Source organism: Python bivittatus, unplaced genomic scaffold (assembly GCF_059951505.1).
Source record: "Python bivittatus isolate LINGU-HERP-01145 unplaced genomic scaffold, Pbiv_v1 ctg000610_np1212, whole genome shotgun sequence".
NCBI lineage: Eukaryota > Metazoa > Chordata > Lepidosauria > Squamata > Pythonidae > Python > Python bivittatus.
The window spans coordinates 33,299,225-33,325,525 of record NW_028277088.1 but is presented as its reverse complement, the minus strand read 5'-3'; the positions used below and the strand labels follow the sequence as shown (position 1 = coordinate 33,325,525).

Here is a 26,301-nt window from a genome sequence, read left to right as displayed (position 1 = left end):
TTCTAACATATTTTTTTCAAAGGAAAAGAGAATTTTGCTAAAATTCTTATGGGTGGAGTGTGGTGTTATTGGATTTATTTAGCTATGAAGTGGCCAAGGTGTGTATCTGTGTGTGAATATTCTGCTATTCATTCTACAATTATTTCTCTAGAGATCACACTTTCCCTGGCTTCCATGGGACTTTTTCAGACTGGGAAATGAAGGAAGCCAAAGAAGCTTCAGAGTGGAAAGCTGTGTAACAGAACACCAAAACTAGAACCCTAGAGAACCTCCAATCAAAAAAATAAGTTCAAAAACACCATTAAAAAAATCAAAAGGCATTTTTCAAGCATCCTGAGAATAACCTATAAGAACAGAAGCCACTTGCTCCATCAATGGGAAAATTAAGGAAAAACATCTTGAGGAATTGCAAGGGAGATTTTGGCACAATGTTAACATAAATATTTCCGGTTAAATTGTTTCTATAGGTCACAACTATATTATTTGCAGAGGGTGAGTGGGCTGAAGTTTGGTTTTTTATTTTTTCGTCTTCTTTATGTTCTGGTAGGGCCATCATAAGTCAATGACTCCTTAGCATCAGTGTCCTGCAGAATATGCTATGTGGACAAGTCCTATTGCAACAGGGGTATATTTTCACCTGTTAAGACATTGTCTCAAGGGTGAAATAGAATCCCACTACTGTGTTGCCCTTGTTATATTCCAGGGAAGAATCAGCAGTTTTGAGAGTGGTTCAACATCTTTTCAACAATCTGATCTCTGAATTGTAGGGGGGGAGAAAAATCAGAGCTCTAAAAGCATTTTATTAATAGGTTTACTGGTAATATATTTTAAAAATTAAACTTTGTATGGCCCTGTGTAACATATTATGTCTCACAAAGGACAGGAACAATGTTTGTATCTAGGAGTCATGCTTTGACCTCTGGCCTGACCCAGCAAGGGCAGATGCTGGGCACAGAAATTCCTCTGCATGTTTCCTACCATTTTTCATTTAATTTTATGAAAGAGGAGAATCTGTTCTAGAAATTATTTCAAAACAGAATTTTTGTGAAACCTTCATAGATGAAGGATAGGTGTCCTTGGACTTATTTCATTACAAAATGGCTAAGGAGCTTGTGTGAGTGTACTGCCTTTCATTCCATAAGCATCTCTCCAATATTTAGACTTCCTGCTCTCACTGAGCTTTTTCAACAGTGGTACTACTGTTGCTGTTGCAGCTCTAGTCTAGCTCTTGAGCAAATGTTGGAAATGTTCTCTTCTTCAGGACAAATTCAGAAAATTTGTCCACCCACTTTCTCAGCCCACAGGTTTGATGGAGAATGAAAAATGCTGTTTGTGCCCAGCTCCAGAGATACCCTCTGACCATTCTGAAAAGCATGTCCCTTTGATGAGCTGTTACTACTCTGACAAGACTAGTGTGAACACTTTCATGAGAGGCATCATATTTATGGAAATTGCATCTGACACACAACACCTTTGTCAGATTTCTGATACCCAAATTGTAGCAGCATAATTTGACAAAACTCCAAAAAAACAATCTTCCTATTTTTCATCTGTCTCTGCTGTATACAACTAATTCTCAGGATTGAACTTCAGTGCCAGTGTTGTAAATCCTGACACAATCCTATTTTATTTTATTTTATCTTATTCCAGTGCAGGCACTTTGCTCTACTATAATAATAGACAATATATAAACATGAGAGTCTCCTAAGCTTCCTTTTTACCTTCATCTGCCAGACTCAATAATAAAACCCCAGACAACACTCTTCTATTAACTTAGTCATAATTTTGGGAACTTAGTATCTTCCCAAAGGGAGGGTCATCATACAACAGCCATCACTATTTGATCATCCTGCAAATATTGTTATTTTATGGCTTTATTGTACACCATCCAGAGTCACGTTGTGAGATGGGTGGCTATATAAATATGATTTATAAACCAATCAGTTAATAAATGCAGCATAGTCTGAATAGGAAAAACTATGTCATTAGCTCATAAAAAAAAGATGCCTGTATTTCTGGTCTCATTATCATTTGCATTTGACTCTTGGTCCAGTGCAGAAGTGAGCAAGCTATGATCTGTGGATACCATGTAGCCCTCAGCCTTTAGATCATTTGTGGAACATACTGTTGAAATGTGACAGCAAAATGCCCTACTTTGAACAGTGGAATGTTTTGGATCTTCCCCACCCCAAGAATAAGATGCAAATGGATATATTAAGCCTCTGCAAACAAAACATATCCATTTCCACCCATAGCCTTTCTAACTCCAGAAAACAAGGAAAACTGGCGGAAATTCCATCATGTCACAGAATGTATCCCTTCCGAAAGCTCTTGGAGAAGTGTGTGTGTGTAACAGCTGCTAATGACATACCAACAGAAGACTTGCAGTGCTTTCTAGAATAAAGTCTCATAGCCTTAATTTCTTTGTGGTCTAAAAGAGCTTTTTCATTTCATCTCCAGCAAGCAATTCGTGTAAACTTCACTAACTCCTCTGATGTGATGGCCTGCTCAAAAATGCAATAGATTTAGTGTTTTTCCTCTTTTATCTTAATTTCTTTGACATGATCTAATTAGTGGTGCCCTCTAATTATCAACAGAAATGAATAATGAAAGATGCCTCCTGTTTTCCAGATCCATCTATCTCTCCATCCATCTTCTTTTTGAGTATCTGTGCAGATTGCTTTCTTGACGTGCAATGTATGCCAGATGTAACAGCAGATACATTATTTTCTCTTGCGCTGAGTGTATGTGCTTTCTTTTTTAAATAACTTCTAATTGGAAGGAGAAACTTTTTAAAAATGCATGAAACCTAGTGTCCAGAACCATTAGATTCATCTATAAAAATATATTACCTTAGGGAAAATATATGCTGCCTTGAAAGATTCTAATAAAACCATTTTTCAAGCTTTAAGAGGAGAAGCCATATAAAGGTTATTTATTTCACAAACAATCAGATGTCTGAGATCATCATTCAGATAGTGTTCTGCACAAAGCACTTCTTATGTTCCAATGAAATTTCAGTGATACTAAATGTGTACAGCACAATTAGGGTCATTTACTATATGCCACGGTAGGATAACTGCATAGCATCCTGCTAGATGAAGGCTGCCAAGCAGGGAATTAAACTGAATGGCCAGCTTTTTATTTATATTTTGAGCTGATAATATTGAAGTCATATACGGATTTTGCTTTTGCTCCTGACATTGCCTGATGTGTTTATAAACAGGAATTTGGCAGAATGTCAGTGGTGCAAACTGATTTCCTTTTCTAAATGTAATTTTTAAAAGCAAACAAATAAGATTATGTCTGCTAGTGAAACATTACAGGCTACTCTGAAGTTGCTCTTTGATATTTTTGGTCGGACAAATGCAATCCCAGGGTTTTTTTCCCCAAAAAGAGGGTGATAAGCTAGATTCAATTAATAGTGATTAACAGTAACCTGTGCAGATCTTTTGTTTAAACATAGTGTTATAGCAATTTACTTTTATATATATTTTCAGTGGGTTTCATCAGAAATAATGATGTTGTCTTGAATTTGCAGGATGAAAGTTACAGACAGCTCTGAAACGTATTTTCAGGTATCTAAAGGGCACTATAAATGCAGGGATTAAACAAACTGCAAAAGGAACATGGGACAAAATAGAATGTTACGTAGATAGTGGCTGGTGATAGGAGTTTTGGCTGGTGTTGGAGTTAGATAGATAGACGTTTTTCAACTTCCCAGTCTAGGGCTAAGAGAAAGGGATTGGCCAAAATTCACCCAGCCAGCTTCAGTGTCTAAGGGAGGACTAGAACCTGGGTGTCCCTACTCCTAGTCCAGCACCTTATTTAAACACAACATCACACTGGCTAGATATTTTATATACAGAATATATTCTACATGCATATACACACATGCACGCACGCACGCACACACACACTGTAATGTTGTAACATTCATTAATTTTGCAGTACAGCTAAATTAGCTGAAAAATAGAAGGTCCATATAGACTGCCAATAGTAACCTTTTTCTTATTATCAGCCGTTTTATCCTGTTTATCCTAGTATGGGCCATTTTATCTTAAGAGATAGCCTTGGAAATCAATGCTTGTGAACCATTTTGTAAAGTCTGCCCATTCCTCTAATAAAGATATTGCCTGAACGTAGATTTTAGCTACTGGTCACTGGAGATGGGGAGAGTACATTGATAGTGTGGCAGAATAAATACATCCATGCTGCTGATGCCAATATTCTTTCTATGTGCCATTCTCATGTAATTGATGAGTTAGGGACTGAACACTGACAACAATTCACATTTAGTTGTGCATCTGAATACCTAACCATTCAAGGCAATGCAATGGACATGAGCAATATTTCTTTTCTAGTGTACATCCGGGGAGCCAGTTTGGTGTAGTAGTTTGCATTTATTTATTTATTTATTTATTTATTTATTTACTTATTTACTTACTTACTTACTTACTTACTTACTTACTTATTTTTCAAATTTGGTCACTGCCCATCTCACTAGGAAGGTACTGGACTAGAAACTGGAAGACCATGAGTTCTAGTCCCATGTTAGACACAAAGCCAGCTGGGTGACCTTGGGCCAGTCAAACCCCCTCAGCTCTAGGAAGAAGACTTGCCAAGAAAAGTGCAGGGACTACTCCAGCCAGTCACCAGGAATCAATGCTGACTTGAAGGTGCACACACACACACACACACACACACACACTAATCACGTCCATCCCTCTTCTTGTATAACCATTGTCAACTTAGCCCTAGATTGGAGCAAAACACTTGCCATGCAGCTCTGGAAGGGTAGCCCAGTGCCACCCAACAAGACTGAGATTCCTATTGTCTATGCCACAGGGAGGTGTTTCTCCTTTCACTTCTACAGCATTTAGGAGTGATAGCAATCATTTGTTCATTTTAAGATATACCTTTGCTCTATCTTCATTTGCCTGTGCTGTATATGCTATGGTGAGATTGTGCTGCTGAAGTCCCAGCTGGAAGACATCACACGAATCCCAATATCTGGTCAGTTCTACAAACAGACAGCAAATACACGGTACCCCAACCTTTACTCCTGGGCCCTGGGGCAAGGCAAGAATGGACTCTCCAGACAAACAGCTTTCCACGAATAACACCATTCTTCAGAATGCAGTTTTTAGATGCTATAGAGTGGCAGCATGGGAGATATAGATAACTAGTTCATGGGGTTAGTTATCTGTTCCTCTTCTTTTCCACGTGACTCTCATGGGGAAAGCATGAGGATCGCAGCTGGACCAACTCAGACTGCAACCCAAATTTAAATCTAAGTATTCAATTCATATTTAAATATGTATCACTGACAAATTGCAGCCACAACTACACAGTTGCTTTGCCACACTCCCCTTCAACCTTAAATGTCAGATCTCATTTCATGCCTTATAGAAATTCCACTGCCTGTGGTGTTGCTTTAAGATAGCAGTAGCATAATATGTATTTTACTCTGAGCTTGATCGTGTAAGCATTAAAATTACAGAGAAGAAGACAGGAAATTCCTTAAAGAAAGTTCCCATTGACTTCTTCCCTCTATTTTTTAGCCAAATCATGTCACTGTGGACTTCCAAAACAGTCGCTAAGTGGAGTCAACAAGGCAGGACAGCTTACAATAATTCAGGAACTGATGGAATCATAAATGAATATCTTACCCCAAAGAGGGAGACTGGAAATGTACACAATCATGCACACATACACACAATCACACAGAGCACAATTTTATCTTAGCCTTCTATAGTAAACATGCATAAAGCTCCTGAAGAATGTTGACCTTGCTAGCCAATTACATTATGCTAATTTGTCAATAACTATAACTCCTGCAGAGGCATTTATACTCAGAAAGATTTATATCATACCTTCCAAGCAACAGACCATAGATGTTAATCTCTCATTTTGTCTTCTCCTGTTATGGGTTTACATGGCAGTATCAATATGAAATAACTTTATGGTTTATAAATTATAGTTATTGTCGGTTGTGATGGGGAAAGTAGTTTATCCTCTTAACAACAATTGTCTTGAATAATTATTTTTCATTGTATGCTTTTCATCATCACCATCATCCAATAGATAGGAATTACTATATTGCATTATCTTATTCTAACTCAGGAATAAGCAATATGGAGACGTCCACCATCCTTCCTGCCTCGCCTGACTTTAACTTGTCACTTAGATCCCTTTATTTAAAAAAAAAAAAAAGGGGTAAGAGACATGCTGCAAAGGAAAGAATAGCTCTTGTATCACCTTCATTGCAATAATGCTTATGGATTCCATATAGGCATTGTTAGAAAATTTAAATGGCCAAAAGATGCAGCTTAGTGCAGCTTGTATAGAACTGCATTCACCTATCCAGAAAAAAACAAGACAAAATGGGGAGTAGCAAAGAAGGATAGGAGAAGGTCACTTTCTCTGTTTGCCTTCCCATATAGAGGTGTTTAGTAGTTGATCATGCACTTCTTGATACCTGTTTTATAAATACATAAGCCCCCTGTCCTGTAGCCATTTTCTGAGATTGCCCATAACATGCTGTCAGAACTCTAAATATTCACATTTGGTTTGAGAGGGAGGTGTCTGTGCAGCTGAAGACATGTTTGGAGGATATCAATTATTGTGACCCTTTTCAGTCTGGGTTCAAATCTGATTTGGGGCAGAATCAGCCATGGTTGCCATGGTTTTCTATGGGAGACTGATCTTGCCTGACATCTCAGCAGGTTTTGATACTGTCAACAATGCTATCCCTTCAAATAATCAAAGACTGTTTGACAAAATGAATGTAGCATCTGAATGTAACAACAGAGGTGCAACAGTGGGAATTTCAATGGAAAAACTTTAAATTTAGTCTGAACATTATAATTAGAGAAAATTGGTACAAGATGTTTTATCGTTGGTATGTTACTCCAGTTTTGATTGCTAAAATAGTTCATTCTCTAAAGGTTGTTGGAAATGTAATGACTAGGTTGGATCATTTTTTCAAATTTGGTGGCAATATTGTAAATGAAACTAGAATGAAACAAATTTTTAAAATTGAATTCCCATTTCAACTGCAATGTTTTTATTAAACTTTACTCAACTTTAGAGGCCCAATTTGGTGTAGTGGTTAACGCACCAGACTTGAAACCAGGAGACTGTGAGTTCTAGTCCCACCTTAGGTACAAAGCCAGCTGGGTGACCTTGGGCCAGCCACTCTCTCTCAGCCCTAGGAAGAAGGCAATGGCAAACCACTTCTGAACTCTTGCCAAGAAAACTGCAGGCAGTTGCCCAGAGTCAACCTGACTTAAAGGTGCACACAAACACACACTAAACATTACTTTACTAAATCACATAATCCTGCAAAGTTTACTGAATTAATTTTGTATATGCTAACAAGAATATTATATGCTTTTTCCAGAAAGGTTGCTTGATTCTCTCCTTGGAAGAATGGCTAACTGAATTGTGGGAGTATGCTTCAATATCCAGATTAATTTCAAATCTGAAAAGAAAATATGTACGGAGCCTATATTTTAACTTCATAGGTTATTAAAAATAAAATAAATTATCAGTATCAGTATCAATTCAATTTATATCTTATACTTTCACTCAGTGATTTATACTGCGCTAACAATGGTTCCTGATATTTATTCTCAGTTCAAAGTTTAATAGTGATTCTTGAAAGCTAAGGAATTTTGGATACAAATTCACATAATGATACAAAGGATTTTAAAGATTAATATTGCAAAGAAACCAGAATTCTTTTTATTGGGACTCATGGACAATGAATTAGAAAAGAATCCTAGTAGACTGATTTTGAATAATGGTAACTGCAGCAAGATTATTGTATGCACAACGATGGAAGAACAATGAAATCCCTACAGTGGAATGGATTGTGAAAATGTCAGAATTCACAGAATTGGCAAAACTGACCTGTTTGGTCAGAGAAAAAAACAACAAAAACTTTTCTGAAAGACTGGGAACCTTATATGGATTTTTTGCTGAAAGAAAAAAAAATGAAATGATGATTTATGGATCTCAAGAGTAAGACAAACTTGGATTCAATGAGGGGCTGAAAGGACTATGGCATCTAAGAGGGAGGAGGGACAATAAGACTGTAACTTTCTGTTAAAAAGAAGGTTGGAAGTCATTCATATGTTCTTTAACTTTAGTTATCCCTCTCTCTCTCTCTCTCTCTCTCTCTCTCTTGTTTCTTGCACTTAGAACAAAGTTTAATAGCGATTCTTAATCTTTTTAAAAATATGATATACTGTTAATGCCTGTGAAACAGCCTCCCCCCCCCCCCCAAATGAGATCCAGCAAGTCCACATTCCCGGGCCTTCCAGAAGGCCTTAAAAAGCTGGTTCTTCCTTCAAGCACTAGAGTAACTAGAGCCCAGTGATTGCAATTGTTGATGGGATGATGAGAAATGTTGGTTAGGGCACTGGGATTTTGTTTTTTGGATGCTGATTTTATTGTTTGTCTTGGTTTTATTATAGTTTTGTGAGCTACCCAGAGTACATAAAATCAGTAGCCATATAAGTATTTTAAATAAACTCATTCAAATATTCATTAGTATAATACATTAGAAAACTGTAACCTCCATGACATTTTTAGATCCCTTGTTTACTCATATTCTTTTTACTTGTCTTTTGTTTGTATTTGTACTCTTTCTCTAAAATGTCTAATAAAATTAAAAAATAATGGTATCCTGCTAGCTATCTCCAGGAGGCCCCCCTATTACATTTTCAGGGATGACCTTAATATTTGGTGACTGTACCTCGGTATCTGGGCAGCTACACTATGGAATGCCAAAAAACACATTTTGTTTCCCATGTTACTTAATGTTGATAAGAAGCCACTAGAGACAGTAATCAGAGATTTAGAGACCAGGTATCATCAATGTACCAAGAGCACTCAGTTCTACTTCTCTATAACCTGTAAATCAGGAAATGCTGTGCATTTCTGAACCACGTTGTCATAAAGTGAGGAAGTACCAAAAACTGAACCCCAGTAAGACAGAGACCTTGTGGATGAATGGTTCCCAGCATCAGGGACTTGGCAATTTGCCAATTCTGAATGAGATGGCACTCCTTCAGAAGTTACAAGTATGTTGTTTGGAGGTAGTTTAAGAAGCATGACTGTGGAGGCCCAGGTAACCTCTATGGCTACAAGTGCCTAATACAAGCTTTAGCTGGCATACCATCTACACCATTTCCTGGACAGAGATACCCTAAGAACAGGTACTTCACATTTAGATTATAGTCTGGGGAGTTTCTTCTTCATATTTAGAGAAGTGAAAAATAGCCTCTCGAAATTACTCATAGGCAGACATACTCAAGGTAGTGTTCTCACTCCAGAATCTTCTCCATCTTAACAATCATGAGATGCCTATGATTATATCATTTTGGCACCTGTGAAGGACCTAGCCACGTCACTTAGACCTTCTTTGTATGACTCCTGCATGTATTGCTTTGGTGATGCTGTTTCTGCTCTTTTATTTTCACTTTTTAAATTGAATATATCATTTTCTCCAGTTTTAATCTATTCTTCATATTTTAACAGATTGTAAATCTCTTTCTGATTTATAATATTTTAAATTTATAAAGATTATTTTCCCCACAGTTCAGACTGGGTGGGACTGTTCTTTCATTTTTACACACAAGGATGGATAATGTCCATGTACGGGCCTGAACGCTATGCCAGCAAGTAATGATCTGATGTGTGGAACAAGCATTATGAATTAGATGCCTCTCAAACACAATGCATCTCCCTAAAGCTCCTCCATATACAGAGCTGCAAAACAAATAATGAATACGCATATATAAATCAATCCTAACAGTCTTGAAATGAAACATGGTATCATGGAAATCAGTTGTACAGCAGAATGTAATTCATGTTTTAAAGGAAACAGTTTAAAAGTTTGAATATTTCTCAGATTGTTTCTAAAAAATATTTGTAGAAATGAATAACAAACTACTCAAATGTGTATGCAAGAATTTTTTTACACTTGCTATTTATTCCTCCCTTTTAACACCCTATTGGCACCAATCTTTGTTTATCCTTCATTAAGCTTTTTTTCACTATATTAAACTTTATAATAATTACACATATCATGAGACAGTAAGATTTAGATCTGTTATCCCAGACTGTGTATAACTATGTGACAACATTGGAATATTCTCTAAAAGATCTTCTAATCTGAAAATAACTGCAAGGAAACCCCCAAATAATAGATCATTTGGTATACTAACTATTAAAGTCCTAATCCAATTGAACATGAAGTACTGATCCAAATAAAATGTTATGGCATTATTTCCTCTGACCTGTTTTTCAAAATGGCCTCTTCTCAATCAGATTACAGCCCTTGTATGTCTGTTATATTAGTGATGTTCCTTATAAAACATGACTAATAGCAGAATCCTATGCATGTCTTCTCAAAAATAAGATTTCATTGTAAGAGGATATTAATCCTATAGTATTCACTGGGCCCACTGTAATCTCCATACGCTTATTGCTCTTATGAGTTGAAGTGGGTATCATCTCTGCACAGAATCCAATCTAAACCTTAATATGTATTTTTTTGCCAGATTATCTCAGTTGCATCACAGGTATATGCAAAAGATTGATATATTAATTTATTCTGCATGGCATTTGAACAGAACTGCTATCCACATGAAATTAACATTGCACCAGGAAGCTATGTTGAAAAATCAGGCACTTAACACAGATGAGACATATTTCATCCAAATTAATGTAATCTTACCATGTCTACAAAAATTAGATTATTAGTAAAAAAAAAAATCTAGATTAATTCTTTTTAAAGTTTCTGTCTAAATTTCCCACTAGGAAATTTAATATCAATTTAAGGGACCAATTAGGTTTCATGTGTTAAATAAAGAGGATCAAATTTATGGGATAAAGCTATTGAGAAGAGTGAAATTTAGAGACAATCCTGCATGTATGCAGGTAAGGATTAAGTGGTATGTAAAATGGTCAATAATGCATATTGTTATCACATCAGAAACTGTGAAGAATAAGATTTTACTATCTCCCTGCTCCTCAGTTAAAAAAGAAAAAAAAGTGCAAAATGTCAGGCCCTTTTTTAAAGTAAATATTCTGTGGATTTTTCCATACGCTAAAATTCTTCAACTAATCATCTATGAATTAAGCAGAGAAATTTCTAAGAATGCAGTGGCAATAATCTAATAATTTAATCAAGATCACAAGGAGAAAAATGCAGATGTTCCTAATAGTTATCATAATTATGCAAGATAGGGTTTGTTTTTTAAGGCATCATACAAACTGTGCTAGAATTTATTATTGTGTGTGTCTGCTTCCAGTTCAGTATCCTATCCCTGTGTGATTAGAGTAGAGCAAAACCAGAACAGAGAAATACTGACTCTAGCTTATAATTATGGCCTTCCATGTGCATTGGATTCTTTTAAAGATTATACTCTCATTTGGGAACAAGCCAATAACCAGTGCAGATTCTCAAGTGAAACTGATATGATCTCTCTAGCTTCTTTACAAATGCTCTTCCCAAAGAGGGAAAGAATCAGAGAATAATATATATTCTCCTCTCTACTTCCCTGTTGACTCTGGGCAACAGAATGTGTCAGGGGCAATTCTTAGATGAACAAATATTGTTGTATGTGGATTTCTTCTTTAAAAGTAACTCTGGTGGGCTTCACCAGGTATTCCAGTGAATACAAGACAAGAATTGAGGTTACACAAAGCATTTGGTTTAAGCTATATACAAATGTCAACCTAATTAAAGAACATTTAACAGTTGATATCCTAAATCAGAGAACAAATAGTACCAAAGAGGAAGGAAGAAAGGAGGGAGGGAGGGAGGGAAGGAAGGAAGTTGTTTTTTTCTTTTAGAGCTGTCTTGGCCTACACACACACAGGTAAACATGCATGTGTCTTGCAGGGCTAAGACAGACACACACACCCCCCAAGGACAAACCGTCACTAAAGCAACTGAAAGGATTTAAGATTGAACGCCTAGTATCCCATTGTTAATTGCCACTAATACCTAACATATCGAATGTAAATCCTCTACTTTACTAAAGGACTACTGTATGCTTTCTTATTGAGTTTATGGTTTCTGTTTTCTTTCTGTTTTCTTTCTCTTTGACCTTGAGACTCAAATTAAGGACCTGCATTGTGGAATTACCTGCTACATTTACCTTCATAATTAACAGTTGTTTTATTGATATTTTTCCAGAAGCAAACTTTCCTTTCAAAGCAGGGCACCTGTTCCATCTTTCAAACAAACTAAGTAACTAACTAGCCAACTAACTTATTTGTGCTTAAAGCATAGTATTCTTTTTCAACCTGATAAGAAATGTGTTGCTTTTTATCTTCTGTTTTGGGGAACTGGAGAAAATGCACCATTAAGTACAAAAAACAACTTTAATTTAAATAGTCATCTGTCTAAATAGCTTGAAAGATTAATGCTACAGAGCTCTACTATTTTCTTGTAATGCTATATTTCAAAATAATTATTCTTGCTTATTAAAAGGTAACATTCATAAGTACCACTCAAATCAATGACATCAATAAAACCAATCAAAACAATAAATCGATAAGTTATAATGACCTCATAACTTAAGTTCCATTCATTTCAATGAGACTTAGATATGACAAACTTAGTCTGAATGCTAGCCCTTGGTTCTAAAAACAAAATGTATAAAGAGGCACTATATGAATATATTAAATGAATGACTAGTATCAGAATCCTATGCTAATAAATTACACTATATTGTAATAAAGTACTGTTCTAAAGGCTGTGCAAAGGTCTGGATTCAAAAGGCAAAATGTGAACAAAGTATCAGTCAGGAAACCAAGGGCATCTTTTCCTGGCATTGCCCATCAACTGCAGAGGGCAGCAGCTGGGTAAGCCTAGGAGAGCATGCAGCTGCTTATGGGTATTCTGCACAGATGCCACCTGGGTGACCATGCCCACTCTGAATCCCATTTTGTCCTCTGAATCTGGATCTCTGCATAGCCCTGCTCATGATCTGATATGCATGCCACGTACTGTGTATCATGTATAACCATTTTATTCTTTGATATTTTTAGTGTTCTTCTCCAAATCCAGAGGCAGGGCCCAGTTATAAAATCCCTAGAAATCCCCAAAAGAGAATTAGAAGATGGTGGTGGTTGATGATGATACTTAATAATAATAGATTGATGAACAGCCTATACATAGCATGTAAATCTACTACTTCCCATTGGATTTGCTCCAGTTTATTTTTGGAGTAATGCCTATCAGGGACAATCCTGTCAGTCAGGAAGGACTGGGCAATCTCATGAAAACAGCAAACAAAGGAAACCTATTTCTGTGGCCAAAGAAAGGAGAGCAAGCTGGAAATCTTCAGCACCATTTTCAGCCATTTACCAACAAGATAAACCCCTGCCTTGAAACAATTCCCTCATGGTGGAAAGCATTTCTGCAAAGCCTTCACTGGTGTTTCCTGTTCTGTGCATTTTGGCTCTAGATGTGGAATCACCACTACATAGAGATGGTGATGGCTACTGCCGGTTTACTTTGTCAGGCTTTTTATGTCCTCTTTTCCCCCATTTCCATTAACAATATTTCTAAGATTAATGTCCCACCACATACAAATGATACCACTTAAGACACATAAATAGCTCACAAACAAGGGTGAAGGGACAAGTGGATAGGAGGCATACTGGGAGGGAGAAGCTTGGAGGCTGACCTAGTCAACTAAAACCAGACTTCCCACATTAATGCACAATCAGCATATGGTTCTAATAGGCTTTCTAGAATGATTTATCAGGTATGATTAAGTCCTCAACCTGTACGTCTGTCTCCATAAATAAAATAGAAGTGCACCTTGCTCTGAAATGGATCAGGAGTGTCCTATTACCCACCCATGTGGGCAGAACTCTGCTCAGAGCTCAACTTCAGCAAGGTAAAAGATTGTGTAGAAAGGCTGCCAAGATTTCTGAGTCTTATCTTAGAAAGGTCTTACTAAAATGTTATTGCCATGCAGGTTTGTTCCTTAAATATATCAGCCATAAACCACTGACATGCCTGTTTTTTTAAAGTTATGCTTTCTCTATCTCAATGTAGAAATTAGCAGCAGGTGCAAGGGTTTTAGTGTAAGTGCATATTTCTGCTTCAAAAGCTTCCCCAATCATATTGATGGATGCAGCATAGGTCCCAAGTACATGCCTACCTTGGGCCACTAATAAGGTATGCTCCTACTCCCACTGATGTGAATGCATGGAGCTTGGGCCAAGGTTCACATACTCTGCAAAGTGCAGAATAGGCACAATTAAAGATGAATATAGAAGGAAAGATTCCCAAGATGTCATCTTCATTTTAATTAGTTGGACTGATGCCTGATCCTGGCCTTTGAATGATGTATCAGGAGCCACACCCCATCAACTTTTGGACAAAGACTTGGACTTATTTAATTCAAATTTAATTTAAATATAATCAGAGTAGGAACAGTAATATGGTTAACTCCCATATATTTAATAACTTCCTCTTCCATTCACATTTAAAGTTACAGTTAAGTGGCACTTTGTGAAATGGTCTGGGGACTGCATTGAAAGTTAGGATTGCAGAGAGACCACTTGGAGATGGGAGGCCTATGGATGATGAAATCTCAGAATTTTAGGTGCCGTAAAAAATTATACCCCGTCTTTAGTTTTTTGAGAACTGAGACTAGCATCCTTTCTCTCAGTATCCCATCAAGGTTCAAAGTATGGCCACTCAAAATTAATTAAAGAGATAGGGGCACTCCAGAGTTAGGATTGGGATATAGATTGAATATATGTCTACAATGCCAATCAGTTATTAGTATGGTGAAGGGTCCACTACCTTTCAAGGATACAAAGAAAAGGAGAAACCTAGATTTTTCATCTTTTGTCCAAAGGTCATCTATGATTCTATGATTAGCTGTACTTATCTTGCCAATTATATGAACTCGCTCTGGAACATAACATCCTGAAGAGATCACCAATACTCTGTCCATAGTGTCATGGTACATTAGATGTTTCTGGACTTAAAGTAACTGAGTGGAGTTTAGAATTTCTTATCACTGTTCATTTCCTACAGAAGAGAGATAAGTTCTAATTTAGCTTTTCCAGTGGTGTGTCCTTTAAGCCTTCTGTGACAATTATGGCACTATTTGGTTCCATTTCAACAGCCTTTTTGTAAGTCACAGTCATTCATAGCATTCAACTGTAGGGGTAAATGCTTGTAAAACAGCCTCACGTTAAACAGATTCTAGACAGCTGCATTATAATAACTGCAGCTTCCAACAAGCATTCCTATGAATTCCCTGATGGCCAGCTTTAAAGGCAGAATGCATCTGGAATAATATGCTTAAGTGTCTGAAATTTTTAAAACGGCCATCTATTGATATATTTTGAGAGGCTCCCAATTACAGTGCATAACAAATCATGCAGTAAAATGCCACCACAGCACACTTTTAGAAAGAAGGCTATTAGCTCCTAATGCTTTGTGCTAAATCAATAGTCAATATTGCCAATGACCCTAATATATATTTCTGGGCCATGTTTTCTCCTTAAGGCATCTTCAGATCAGAAGAACCAGTGACTGTAATCCATTCTTCGTTACTCTCATCTTTAGCAGAACAGTCCCTGCTATAATTACTTATTAATGGTGGCTGGCTTTCAGAGTCACCCATGAAACAATTGCACCAAATCCTTTCTATTGTATTTTATTTTGGTCTTTTACACAAGTCTCCATGTATGCTTTGCTTATCGTGAAATGTTTATGATATCTCCAAATTCCACAATCCATATTACTAAATTATCCTGTGAAATGGAAGTTTGCAGTTTGAAACCCAGGCTTACACTTGCCTCCTAGAAGACTTCCGTGTAACCCTAAAAGTCCTTCCAAAAGTTGCCACTGAATTGTAATTTTTAATGAGATAGAAGGCAGGAGGAATTATTACATACTTGCAGAGCTCTTAATAGGAACTGTATTCAATTAATTTAATTTTATCTCAAGTCAAAATTAGCTTTTGTCCTGACTTCATTTCTTTGACTGGACTTCACCTATTTTTTCTTTTAGAATTGCCAAAACATTATAGAAAGAACAAGTGTATCCATCTCTCAGCCTGGAAAAAAAAGTTAGGTCAAAGTAAGCAACTAGTGATTTAACAAAATGTTGCATTTTTAAGCGTTCCAAGCATTTTGCACACTTGCTGGAGTTAAGCTTGTCCTTATTACTATATGGAGACATCCACATTGACATTTATTAATCTTATTTTTCAGACTGGGGACTGTGTCGAAGAGCAAGGGACTTACTTAAGACAGACTGTTGATGGAAGCTGTGAGATCTAAACCAGAGACTCCCCAGTATCCTAGAGCTGTTTTGTTACGTTGCTTCTCAACCAGAAATGTAGTGTGCTAAGTATCAATAAGTATTTTTGCCTGGAAACATCCAGACAAATTATACTGAAATAAACCGGAAATATACAACAGCATGTTCAAAGTGAAGGGCTTGGCATACAATTACAGCAGGCATATGTAGAAATATTGATTTTCTAATTCTTTAAATAATCTGAGCACGTATATATTTCAATGTATTTCATTTCCAACCATGCTCAGATTCCAGCTAACTAGGGTACTTCCCCCCATAAACCTGAATGATGGTTTCATAAAAGTATTTTAAATATCTGTTATCAATCATAAAATCATATTAGCAAAGGAACACATTCTAAATTGATTCTTAATAAGGTGAAGTTTAGAACTAATTTTCTAGTACAGTATTGGAGAACAATAAAATTTCATTTAGGTAAAATCAAATCAAAAAATCTAAACCTTTTTTTTCCCTTAAGGGCATTATATAGCAATCATTTTAAGTTTTTTTTATATTTTACACTGCGAATAAATATGATTTTGAGTCTTCTTTAATAACGATATTTTGACAGCTCAGCAGTCGTATTTCATTCTGAACTTCATCCTTACAGTATGTTGATATTCTCAAGCAGTGAGATACATAGCATTGTTTTAGTCCCCATAGCCTTATTTTAAAAATCCTATAATCTTTCTGTAATGAGTCATCGTACAACAAGACCACAAAATAGAAGTGTCAACTCCCATACACACCCTCCTCCATCACTTTCATTGCCATGATTCACAGTCTTTTGGAACAAAGATGCATGTACCAGTTGGCTTATCACAGCAGAATTCATTGTGTATATGAAGTAAGCTGCTCAGTTTGACACCTTTGACAAGTGTGTTGCTCCAAAGAAGTCTTCCAAATCTCAGTGATGTCTGCAAAGCCATGCAAGGTCCCTGCCAAGTGGGGTGGCAGAGTGAGCACCACCAGGGTTTCATGGAGGGCACATTCAAAAAGAATGCAATCTTTTTTCCTATACTCCCTGTTTAGTGCTCTACATATCACATTGCTAAATAAGCCATGTGGAGAGCAGCATGATATTGCCATCTACTAAAATGTCAGTTTATCACCTGAAACAGACCATTAATCCACAGATGTGTGGACTACAATTTCCTAACCCGTGGGCATCCTGGCCATAGTGTATATATGGCCAGAATGGTGTGTGTGTGCGTGTGTGTGTGTATGGTGTGTGTGTATATATGTGTGTGTGTAATATATGTATGTATATATACACACACACACATATATATACACATACATACACATACATATCATTACTAACATTTGTCTTGCTACCCAGAAAGTGGTTTAACAACAGTTCTAGAGATGGCATTATTTGTGCTATCTTGAGGAAGGAAGGAAGGAAGGAAGGAAGGAAGGAAGGAAGGAAGGAAGGAAGGAAGGAAGGAAGGAAGGAAGGAAGGAAGGAAGGAAGGAAGGAAGGAAGGAAGGAAGATTTTCTGTTTCCACACTATGCATCATAGTCCTGATCTTGATTTGGGTTAAGGAGAGAGAAATAAGGGAAGAAGTTATTTACTTTTTAAATAAGATCACAATAATGTCAGGATTAATACAATGTTTGGGTCATTGACAATAACCACACTAACAATATTTTAAAGATACTCCTGTCTCACACTTCCAACACAGTAAATACACCTAGTGTACTTCAAACAGGGTACCTGCACTGCTCCAAGTTGGATCCTACTTGCTTGTTTTTTCTAGTCGCATACAGAATGCAGGTGATGTTTAATATTCTAACACTTCACAGGGTTGTTCCAGTTGTTCTGTATGAAAGCAATACTGATTGTCTCAGCTTTGCCTTTATTCTCCCAGCCCTCTTGCAGTACTCTGGAGCCAATTTGCCAACAGTTCTTCTCCAACAGCAGGAAAGGTCATATGCTTGCAAATATAACCTATGACAAATGCTCTGGAGACTTTTTGCTCAGACCAGTATAAACCTAAAACCTGTTGCCTGATGCTCAGATGATAACCTGATCTGCTGACACTGTCTACCTTGCTGCTTTGGATTGCAATGTCTGACTGACACACTCTCTTGTCTGAGGCACCACCATCAGTTACTGTCAGCAAGAGATGGCTTTTTGACTTGAACATCAGAAAGACAGCCTTCAGGGTTTTTTTCTGTTTTGTTTTGTTTTGTTTTGATCCTGCCTTATTCCAAATATAGTTTGTTATAGTTTACTGGAATCTAAGTCCAAAAACAATAGAAGCTGTTCTCCTTAATTATATCTAATTCTCCTTGATGGCCCAAGCTATATTTTTTTCAACAATTTCTTGTTTTTGTTACCCCCGTCTCTTCCTTTCTTCCCTTTGTGCCCCTTTCAAATTTACATTCTAAGCTCATTAGGGCTGGCAGCTGTATTTATTCTATAAGGTGCCATGTAGATTGAAAGTACTTTATAAATGATACATAGAAATTGGAATTTTCCTGATTCACTCATACATAGAATTCTGGGATCTAATCCATTAATTATAATAAGCTGCCTGAAAAACCTATGACTTTGCACAAGACAAAAATACTTATTATTACATGGAAGTTGTTACATGTATGATGAAAGCAGAGAAATAGTCACATCCTGAAAAGTCGTGACTCTCTATGTATTTCAGTAACATCCAGAAGATACAATAAGATTTACATGATAAACTGAATATACTGAATTCTGAAACTAGCATTATATTGGGTATGCGATGGAAGGTTATGAATCAGGCGTCCCATAGCACTGTATGCATGTAACCTTCGTGAAAATATTTAACTGAACATGTGGAGGGTATGACCCAGTAGAACATAGTATGGATTGAAGTTTATTTTCTAATTTCTGTAAACTTTTTTCCTGGCAAAAGAGGCTTATGTTTGGTAACTCCTTCTTAACAATGCTTCAGAATTTATTTTAAATTTATTTTTATTTTAAAAAACCTTAACAGTGATGTTTTGGGTCATATGTCCCTCAGTGGCTATGTGTGGATGTCCCTGCTTCCTAATCTCAGAAAGACTAGCGGGAAAAGTTCCCTTGTGATGTCTTCCTTTCAGATTTAATTCACCTGTAGGAACCAGCAAGGCTGTAGACAGCCAAGGAGATTATTGTACAATGAAAGACTGGGCACATGCATTCAACACACCCTAGCCATCTTGTAATTAAGATAAGTACAGGGACTTTCCATCCCTTCCTTAAGAATTTCAATGAATTTTTTTCTTCTCCTCTGGGAAAAAAATGAAAGGAATTCCCCCATCAAATTTATGTGCAGAATAAATTTAGGCACTAGCAGACTGCTGTTGTGGAAGCAATCTATTTTCACTCAATATGATTTTTGCATATGTTCCCTAATAAATCCATTCTACTCACCTTTTATATTTTTAAGGGGGGAAATATACACCAGAAGAACAGCATTTGCATTTCCTCTCAAAACATGCATTCTAAATATTCCACTTTTCCCTTTTTTTTTTCCTCTCTATCATTAAATATGAATGTATTTTGATAGGCCTTTGAGACAAAAAATACAGTGAATCATTCAGGTTGTCCAAAAGCCAACAGATACCCTTCCAGCATGCACATTGCCCTGAGAGGTGTGGATCAAGTTAATATATATCACTAAGACTGAATTTCTCCAGTAGGTTCTTTCCTTCCTTAGTACATCCTCAACATGATGGGCAAAAAGGTCTATTACATCCTGCCCAAAATGGGCATTTTTAAACTTTTTTTTTTTTTTTGCATAGAAAATGCCATCTGACTTAAACTTTGCTAATCTCCCAATTTTCTTGAGGTATGATTTTGTGGCCTCAATGTAAAAACAATCATACCTATTTTTCTTTGCTAAATAAACATTGAAGAGCAACTCTAGAGGCTGTCTTTCATAAAGAAGTGGGAACACCTCATAAACCTTGCTTGAAATTGTCCACATCTACCAGACTTTCTTTCCTTCTTTTTCTTTTTTTAAATGGGGAAGTGAAATCTTACAATGCCATTATACCAAAGAGCCTGAGGCAATATTCCAGAAATTCACTCTATGTTCCTCCCAGTGCTCTGGTTGTCTGGTTTGGTTCTGTTTTCTAGCAGCAGCTTCTCCTTCTTATAGAAGCATCAAATTTATAGCCAAGTAAGTCTGTCTAGTTTTCTGGACTGCGGGTTACTTACTCAAAGTTGGGGAGGAAGCCAACCATAAACATTCCACCTTCAGTTTGCTTTCTACAATTTCACAGACTTTGAACATAGAGCATTGCTAAACAATCTGTTTAACAGCCATAGCTGCAGCAGCTATTGATTAAAGAATCAGGGCTTTTAAAATTATTCCCTCACTGACCACAATTAGTTTTCTTTTTCTTTTGCATGCGATTTGAAGTCTGTTTGTACCTGCGTGTGTTTGTGCACATGCACTTGTATCCATATGTGTGCATTTGCTCTTGAAATACGTGCCGTTATAAGGTGTTCGGTTGAACGTGGTAATCAATTCCTGCTTGCCTTTACAATCGGGATTAAAATCCAGGTTGTCTACTCAGCTAAAGCAGGTTGCAAACATGTCACAATCTATAGTGCCACCTAGTTTCCAATTTAAATGTTTCCCCCACCCCACCCCCACCTCTTTTCTCATTCAGGTAATAGAGTTTGCTCTGTTTTCATCCAGAGAACACAGGAAGTGGGGAAGGAATATTTCCGTTCTAGGAAGGCATACCCTTTTACTGTTGTCTTCTTCTTGTGCCTTTCTAAACTCATGCTCTAAGGAGCAGTCTATCTCGCTGAAGAGTCCCACTTCCTCACAGTTCTTTAGGAACCGGGTTGGTGTTGGAGTTTGGTCTGAGGAGAAATATCAAAAGGAACTGCAGTGGGTATTATGAAGTGAAGAACAAGGAATTGTGTAACATATTATATTACAGCATGTTAAAACAAGAGGCAGTACTAGTGTAATAGACTCAAGGTCAGGTTGTGGACCACTTATGAGTTATTTGATGAAGCTTCCATAAAGTTTTATTAAAAATAGAGTTGTTTGTAAGCACAAAATACACATAGCTTTTTAAACTCACACACACGCACACACACACACATTTGCAAAGTTGAATGTTAAGGAAATAAGTAACCTGTCCCCAAGCTGTACAATTCCCCAGATTTTCAAAGTAGCACAATGTGGCACTAAGTAGCAAAGCAAACTTCATGGGAAAAAAAGATAATTACAGATCTCTGCATCATGTTCGTTTTCGCCTTTAATTAGAAAGCATAAGTGCCTACTCAGACTCTTCTTTTGTAAAAAAAAAAAAAAAAAGGAAAGGAAAGGAAAGGAAAGGAAAGGAAAGGAAAGGAAAGGAAAGAAAAGAAAAGAAAAGGAAAGGAAAGTAAAGGAAAGGATAGGAAAGGAAAGAAAAGTAAAGGAAAGGAAAGGAAAGGAAAGGAAAAGAAAAGAAAAGAAAAGAAAAGAAAAGAAAAGAAAAGAAAAGAAAAGAAAAGAAAAGAAAAACCAATGCACAACCCCCCCCTTATATCTATCTTGTAAGATGGGTAGAGAAATAAGTAGAAATGGGTCATATAGCATATTGTACTAGAAGCAACTCAATCCTTTTTATGGTTATAGTTTGAAGGGAAGCACCACACTATTCATAAACTGAAATCCCTGCGGAAGATGTCTGGAAGGCAGGTTAAAAATGTAGATAGTGCCTGCACAACCAGAACCTTGCACATAAATCAGTTTGTTAACAAAATTCTTTTTGTTTTGATATGCATATGCGGGTGTGGGTAGGTCTTTGTATAGGCTTGTGTTTTGTCCAGTTTGAAAACCATGGAATTTTTAGGATACCTAGTTAGCAGACAAAAGAGGTGAAGTTTGGTTTCCCACCTGTAGCTGGGTTTTCTGCACCTGTTTGTTTAAATATTTGCCTTTTTATTTTATTGTTATATTTCACATTTGTGCAGAAAGGAGGAAACTCACTGATTTGGCCAAGATGTCAGAGATGGCAGCATGTTGGTGCATGATGGTTGCTTATTGGACAATGAGAAAAAGTTGCCCTTCCTCATTCAGTTGATTGTTACTCCCATCACAGTGCCAAGGTGAACACAGTGTCAGATTAGTCCTCCTGCCTGAAGTTAGCCAGTGACTGCCAACCTAACGTAGTGTGTACTACGTTTTACCATTGAAAGACACAGCAATCAGCCAGCACCTATGTTTTACCCTATCTGTCCACACTTGTGATGGGATTTTGTATTTTTCTGCCTGTGTACAGATCTATGTGGAAAGAATAACACAAAAGGCTCTTTTTTTTCCCCCTGCATGCTTAATTTTGTAACCGAATAAACTTTTACTATCCAAAAGTTGTCTTGATTATTTTACTTTTTTTTTTTTCTGAAAGCTGTACGCAAATTGCGGGTCTGACTGTGGTGCAAAAATAAGCAAGGCCAAGGTATAGACCAAAAGAAACAAAAAGATCCTGTTCTTCAAATGTCACTTCACTGCCAATTTTCAGTTGGCAAACTGTGCCATCAATTTTTGGAAACCAATTGTGCCAGAAATGGAAAAATGCCTCGTTGGGCCATGGAAAAGAAAAAGAAAAAGAATTCACCATCCACCACAGACCAATAAAGAGCATTTATGCTTAATAAAATCATGCTATCACACTTTAAAACCAAACTGCAGACAGACTTTCAAGTTCACAAAATGAACACTTTGGGGACTATGTGATCCACAGGTAGCCTATCACTACTTTAACTGTACATGACTACTTGATCCATGGTGTGTTGTGCTTCCTCTACAAGTCATTTCCTGCTTTCTGACCCACAATTCTGTAGCGGTTTGATACCATACAGAGGTGGTCTTCATTTTTAGGAGAATGCTTGTATGTAGGGCAATAACATAGATGAAGATATTTTCAACAGGAGGTTTACCCAAATTGGTGTCCTCCAGATGTGTTGGAGCTCCAGAATTGTCAATTAGCAATGTAACCCTCACAATATCTGCATATTTCCTCCTGTTGTATCTTCTTGTTTTTAATATGGTCATGTCCATGAAGTTAGTAAAACCTGATTACCCTAATTCACTTATATACAACACATAGACACATGTGCATGCATTAATCCTACAAGTAGAACATTATACTTGGGGACACTATGGCCTTCATTGGTTCAGCTGTTGTGATGTCACAGCAAGCCAGGAAACATGAACCAAATATAGATAACCTGAAAAGAATTATACTGTGTTAAAAATTCTACTTTCTGCAATGTATCCAAAATTAAAGAGTACTAGAAACCATTTGCACTAAAGGAATTCAAACAATGCTTCACAGGTTGGCTTAGATTTTTTTAAAGAAAGCAGCAGAGTGTTCTGGATGTATTAAAAATAAAATACATACGTAAAATGAAAAAGGAGGGGAAAACCTCCTAAGCTTTCAGCTCAGTGGATTGCTTGCACAGAAGCCTTGGAAAAACACACTATTATTTTATTATTTCAGTTTTAGACCAGAATTGTTAAATCAGAATATTGTATGAAGTTTCAAATGCTACTTGGCAGGCCAAAAAATCATCATCATCTCTTTTTCAATACTGATTGGCAAGGACAACAACAAAACAACTTCAGAGATTGATATGGAAAACTTTTGTTTTACTTTAAAAAAGAAATCCAAAGCCTTTCAAACTAAACCATAACAAATGTGATTAATCTACAGTGTAGATATGTGACAAGCAGAGATCCAAATGGTGTAATTTGATGCCTGATATTTAACACAAGTGTTTAGTCTGCTGCACATTTAATAACAGGAATTTGGCTTGTTCAGCTGGAGAGCTCCACTGAAGTTATATGTTAGACACGTTTCACTTCCATGCAATGATAACAAAATCAGAAGAATAAAAGTAATCGGAGTTCTTAAACAAAGGCTGCCCTATTGCACCACAGAGGGGTTCAAATCACTCTCACTTTCTTTTCCTTTATTATTTTGACAAAGTTTTTATTTCACCCTATTTGTCACATCATTACTCAAACAGATTAGACAATGTGTATCCCAGGCAGCTGTGTTTTTTTATATAGGTGCCCCAAAAAACATGAAGGGAGAATGATCACCAAAGTACATGTTGTTGAGAACAAGAGGACTCCTTCAAATATGCGATGACTGACTTACCGCACAACTAACCCCAGATATAATCAAACCTGTGTCCAACTTCAAGCAAGTTTACTTTTATCTATCATTTACAATATGGACATTCTGCACTAAGGTTACACCAATTCAGTTAGAGGGTGCACATAACAGGCATCTTCGTTTAAAATTTATGAGATATGCGATTTCTCCAGGTATGGGTGGATAAAACTGTTCCACAGCAAAAGAAACAAGTTTTCACTCATCAGTTTAAGCAATTACAACATGCACTGTCTGAAACAGCATCACCTGTGCACCACACACAATGATTAAGCTGTACGAAGGCTGTTGTATCCTTGTCATGTTGCTTCCTTAGAAAACGCATGCCAAAGTGCTACCTCAAAGCTAAAAAATTGGGAGTTTCCAAGGTTATGATACCATTTTCTTTATTGTGTGGACGGTGACAGGCCAATGCTTTTGAATTCAATTCCTTTAAGCTCAAATGGCATTTGATTCTGGACATTTTAGACCTAAACATTTGGAGGATACAGATTGCTATTTTGTTGTGGTAAGTTTCCATACAATTGCCTCCTACTTCTTCCAAAATATTGCTCCTACTACAGGGAGGTATACCAAAACTGTAGACTAATGGCTAAATTCAATATCTGGAGTTTTAGCTCTCAGCAGGTGGCAGAATCTGGGCCTGAAAGCTAAGAGAGTTGGACCTGATGAGTCCTGTATTTGGATATCAACAAGTCTGCAGGCTAATCTGGGCATTCAAAAAATAATCCCATAAGGCAATAACAAATTATTTCTGTAGTGTTGCAAAAATACTCTGCAAGGATATATCCATAAAGATACAAGAAAAAGCTCAAGCTCAATTCATCAGATACTTTATTTTTATTCTAGCAAAACCTTTGGCCAAAACTTCCTCCCACCTACTTCTGAATTGAACCACAGTCAAAGAATGGAATATCCTCATGTTTTAATCTATTCCATCAGTTTGTCATTTTGCACATTGGGGTTATTTTAATGATATATGGTTTTGTTTTCTTTTTTCTGTGTTGGTTGTTTATTTTGCTGTGGCCTGCCCTGAGTCCTGAGGTTTGAGTTGAGCAGCCATATAAATGCTTGTAATGAATGAATGAATGAATGAATGAATGAATGAATGAATGAATAAATAAATAAATAAATGGGAACACTTTTGTCATACCATTTCCATTTTTATGCATTTTGCAATAATCAGCACACTGAGAAATTATAGACAGTATGAGGTGTGTTTAAATTCAGGATTTTGTCTAGGGCTGTTGTAGGCATACAGTATAAAGCTCCATTAGGACTGGATTTATGTGTGTCGAGCTCCCACAGAGATGAGGATGAAGGCTGCTAGAAGCTACACATTTCCAGTATTCCATGAAACAATGGCTATCTAAATAGTTGTCAGCTTCTGAGCAAGAGGAACAGTATTTCAGAATTTATAACCAATCAGATTGCAATTCTGTGTGTTCTCCTGCAGTGCTGTTCTCTCTGAACAGAAGTGTTATCTTTAGCTCTCACAGTGACCATTAATGATCATTATTTGTATTCCTGCTCTCCCATTTAGATAAGTCAAGTAAAGCTGGAATCTTCCTGCTGGTAACAGAGTCCTGACCATATGGGAACCAAACAGTCAAAGCCAACCATCTCTAACAGCAAAATCGCAATTTGGATCAGGCTTCCGGCACCTGCAATTTGCCCTGGGAGGTATGGATATGGAAATGAATCAGTTTCTTCTCCCATGGCCATTTGCGTTGCTGATGAGCGTGTATGTGTGAGAGAGATTGAGTAGATGAATGGAGTG

At 36.9% G+C, this 26,301-nt stretch overlaps 1 protein-coding gene across 8 annotated transcripts in view; it reads right to left on the bottom strand.

Moving 5' to 3' along the window:
* CREB5 (cAMP responsive element binding protein 5) overlaps nt 1–26,301 on the bottom strand; it is a 268,806-nt gene that overhangs the window by 177,623 nt on the left and 64,882 nt on the right. For 7 of the 8 annotated variants that reach the window (XR_015797873.1, XM_088150721.1, XM_088150725.1 and 4 more), the window contains one exon: nt 21,086–21,207. The exons of the other annotated variant lie outside the window; for it this stretch is intronic. Coding sequence is in view for 6 of the 7 variants with exons in the window: in XM_088150721.1 (XP_088006847.1) it covers nt 21,086–21,207 (122 nt within the window). In the remaining variant the exon portion in view is untranslated. The remainder of the gene's footprint in view (nt 1–21,085; nt 21,208–26,301) is intronic. 8 annotated transcript variants of the gene reach the window in all.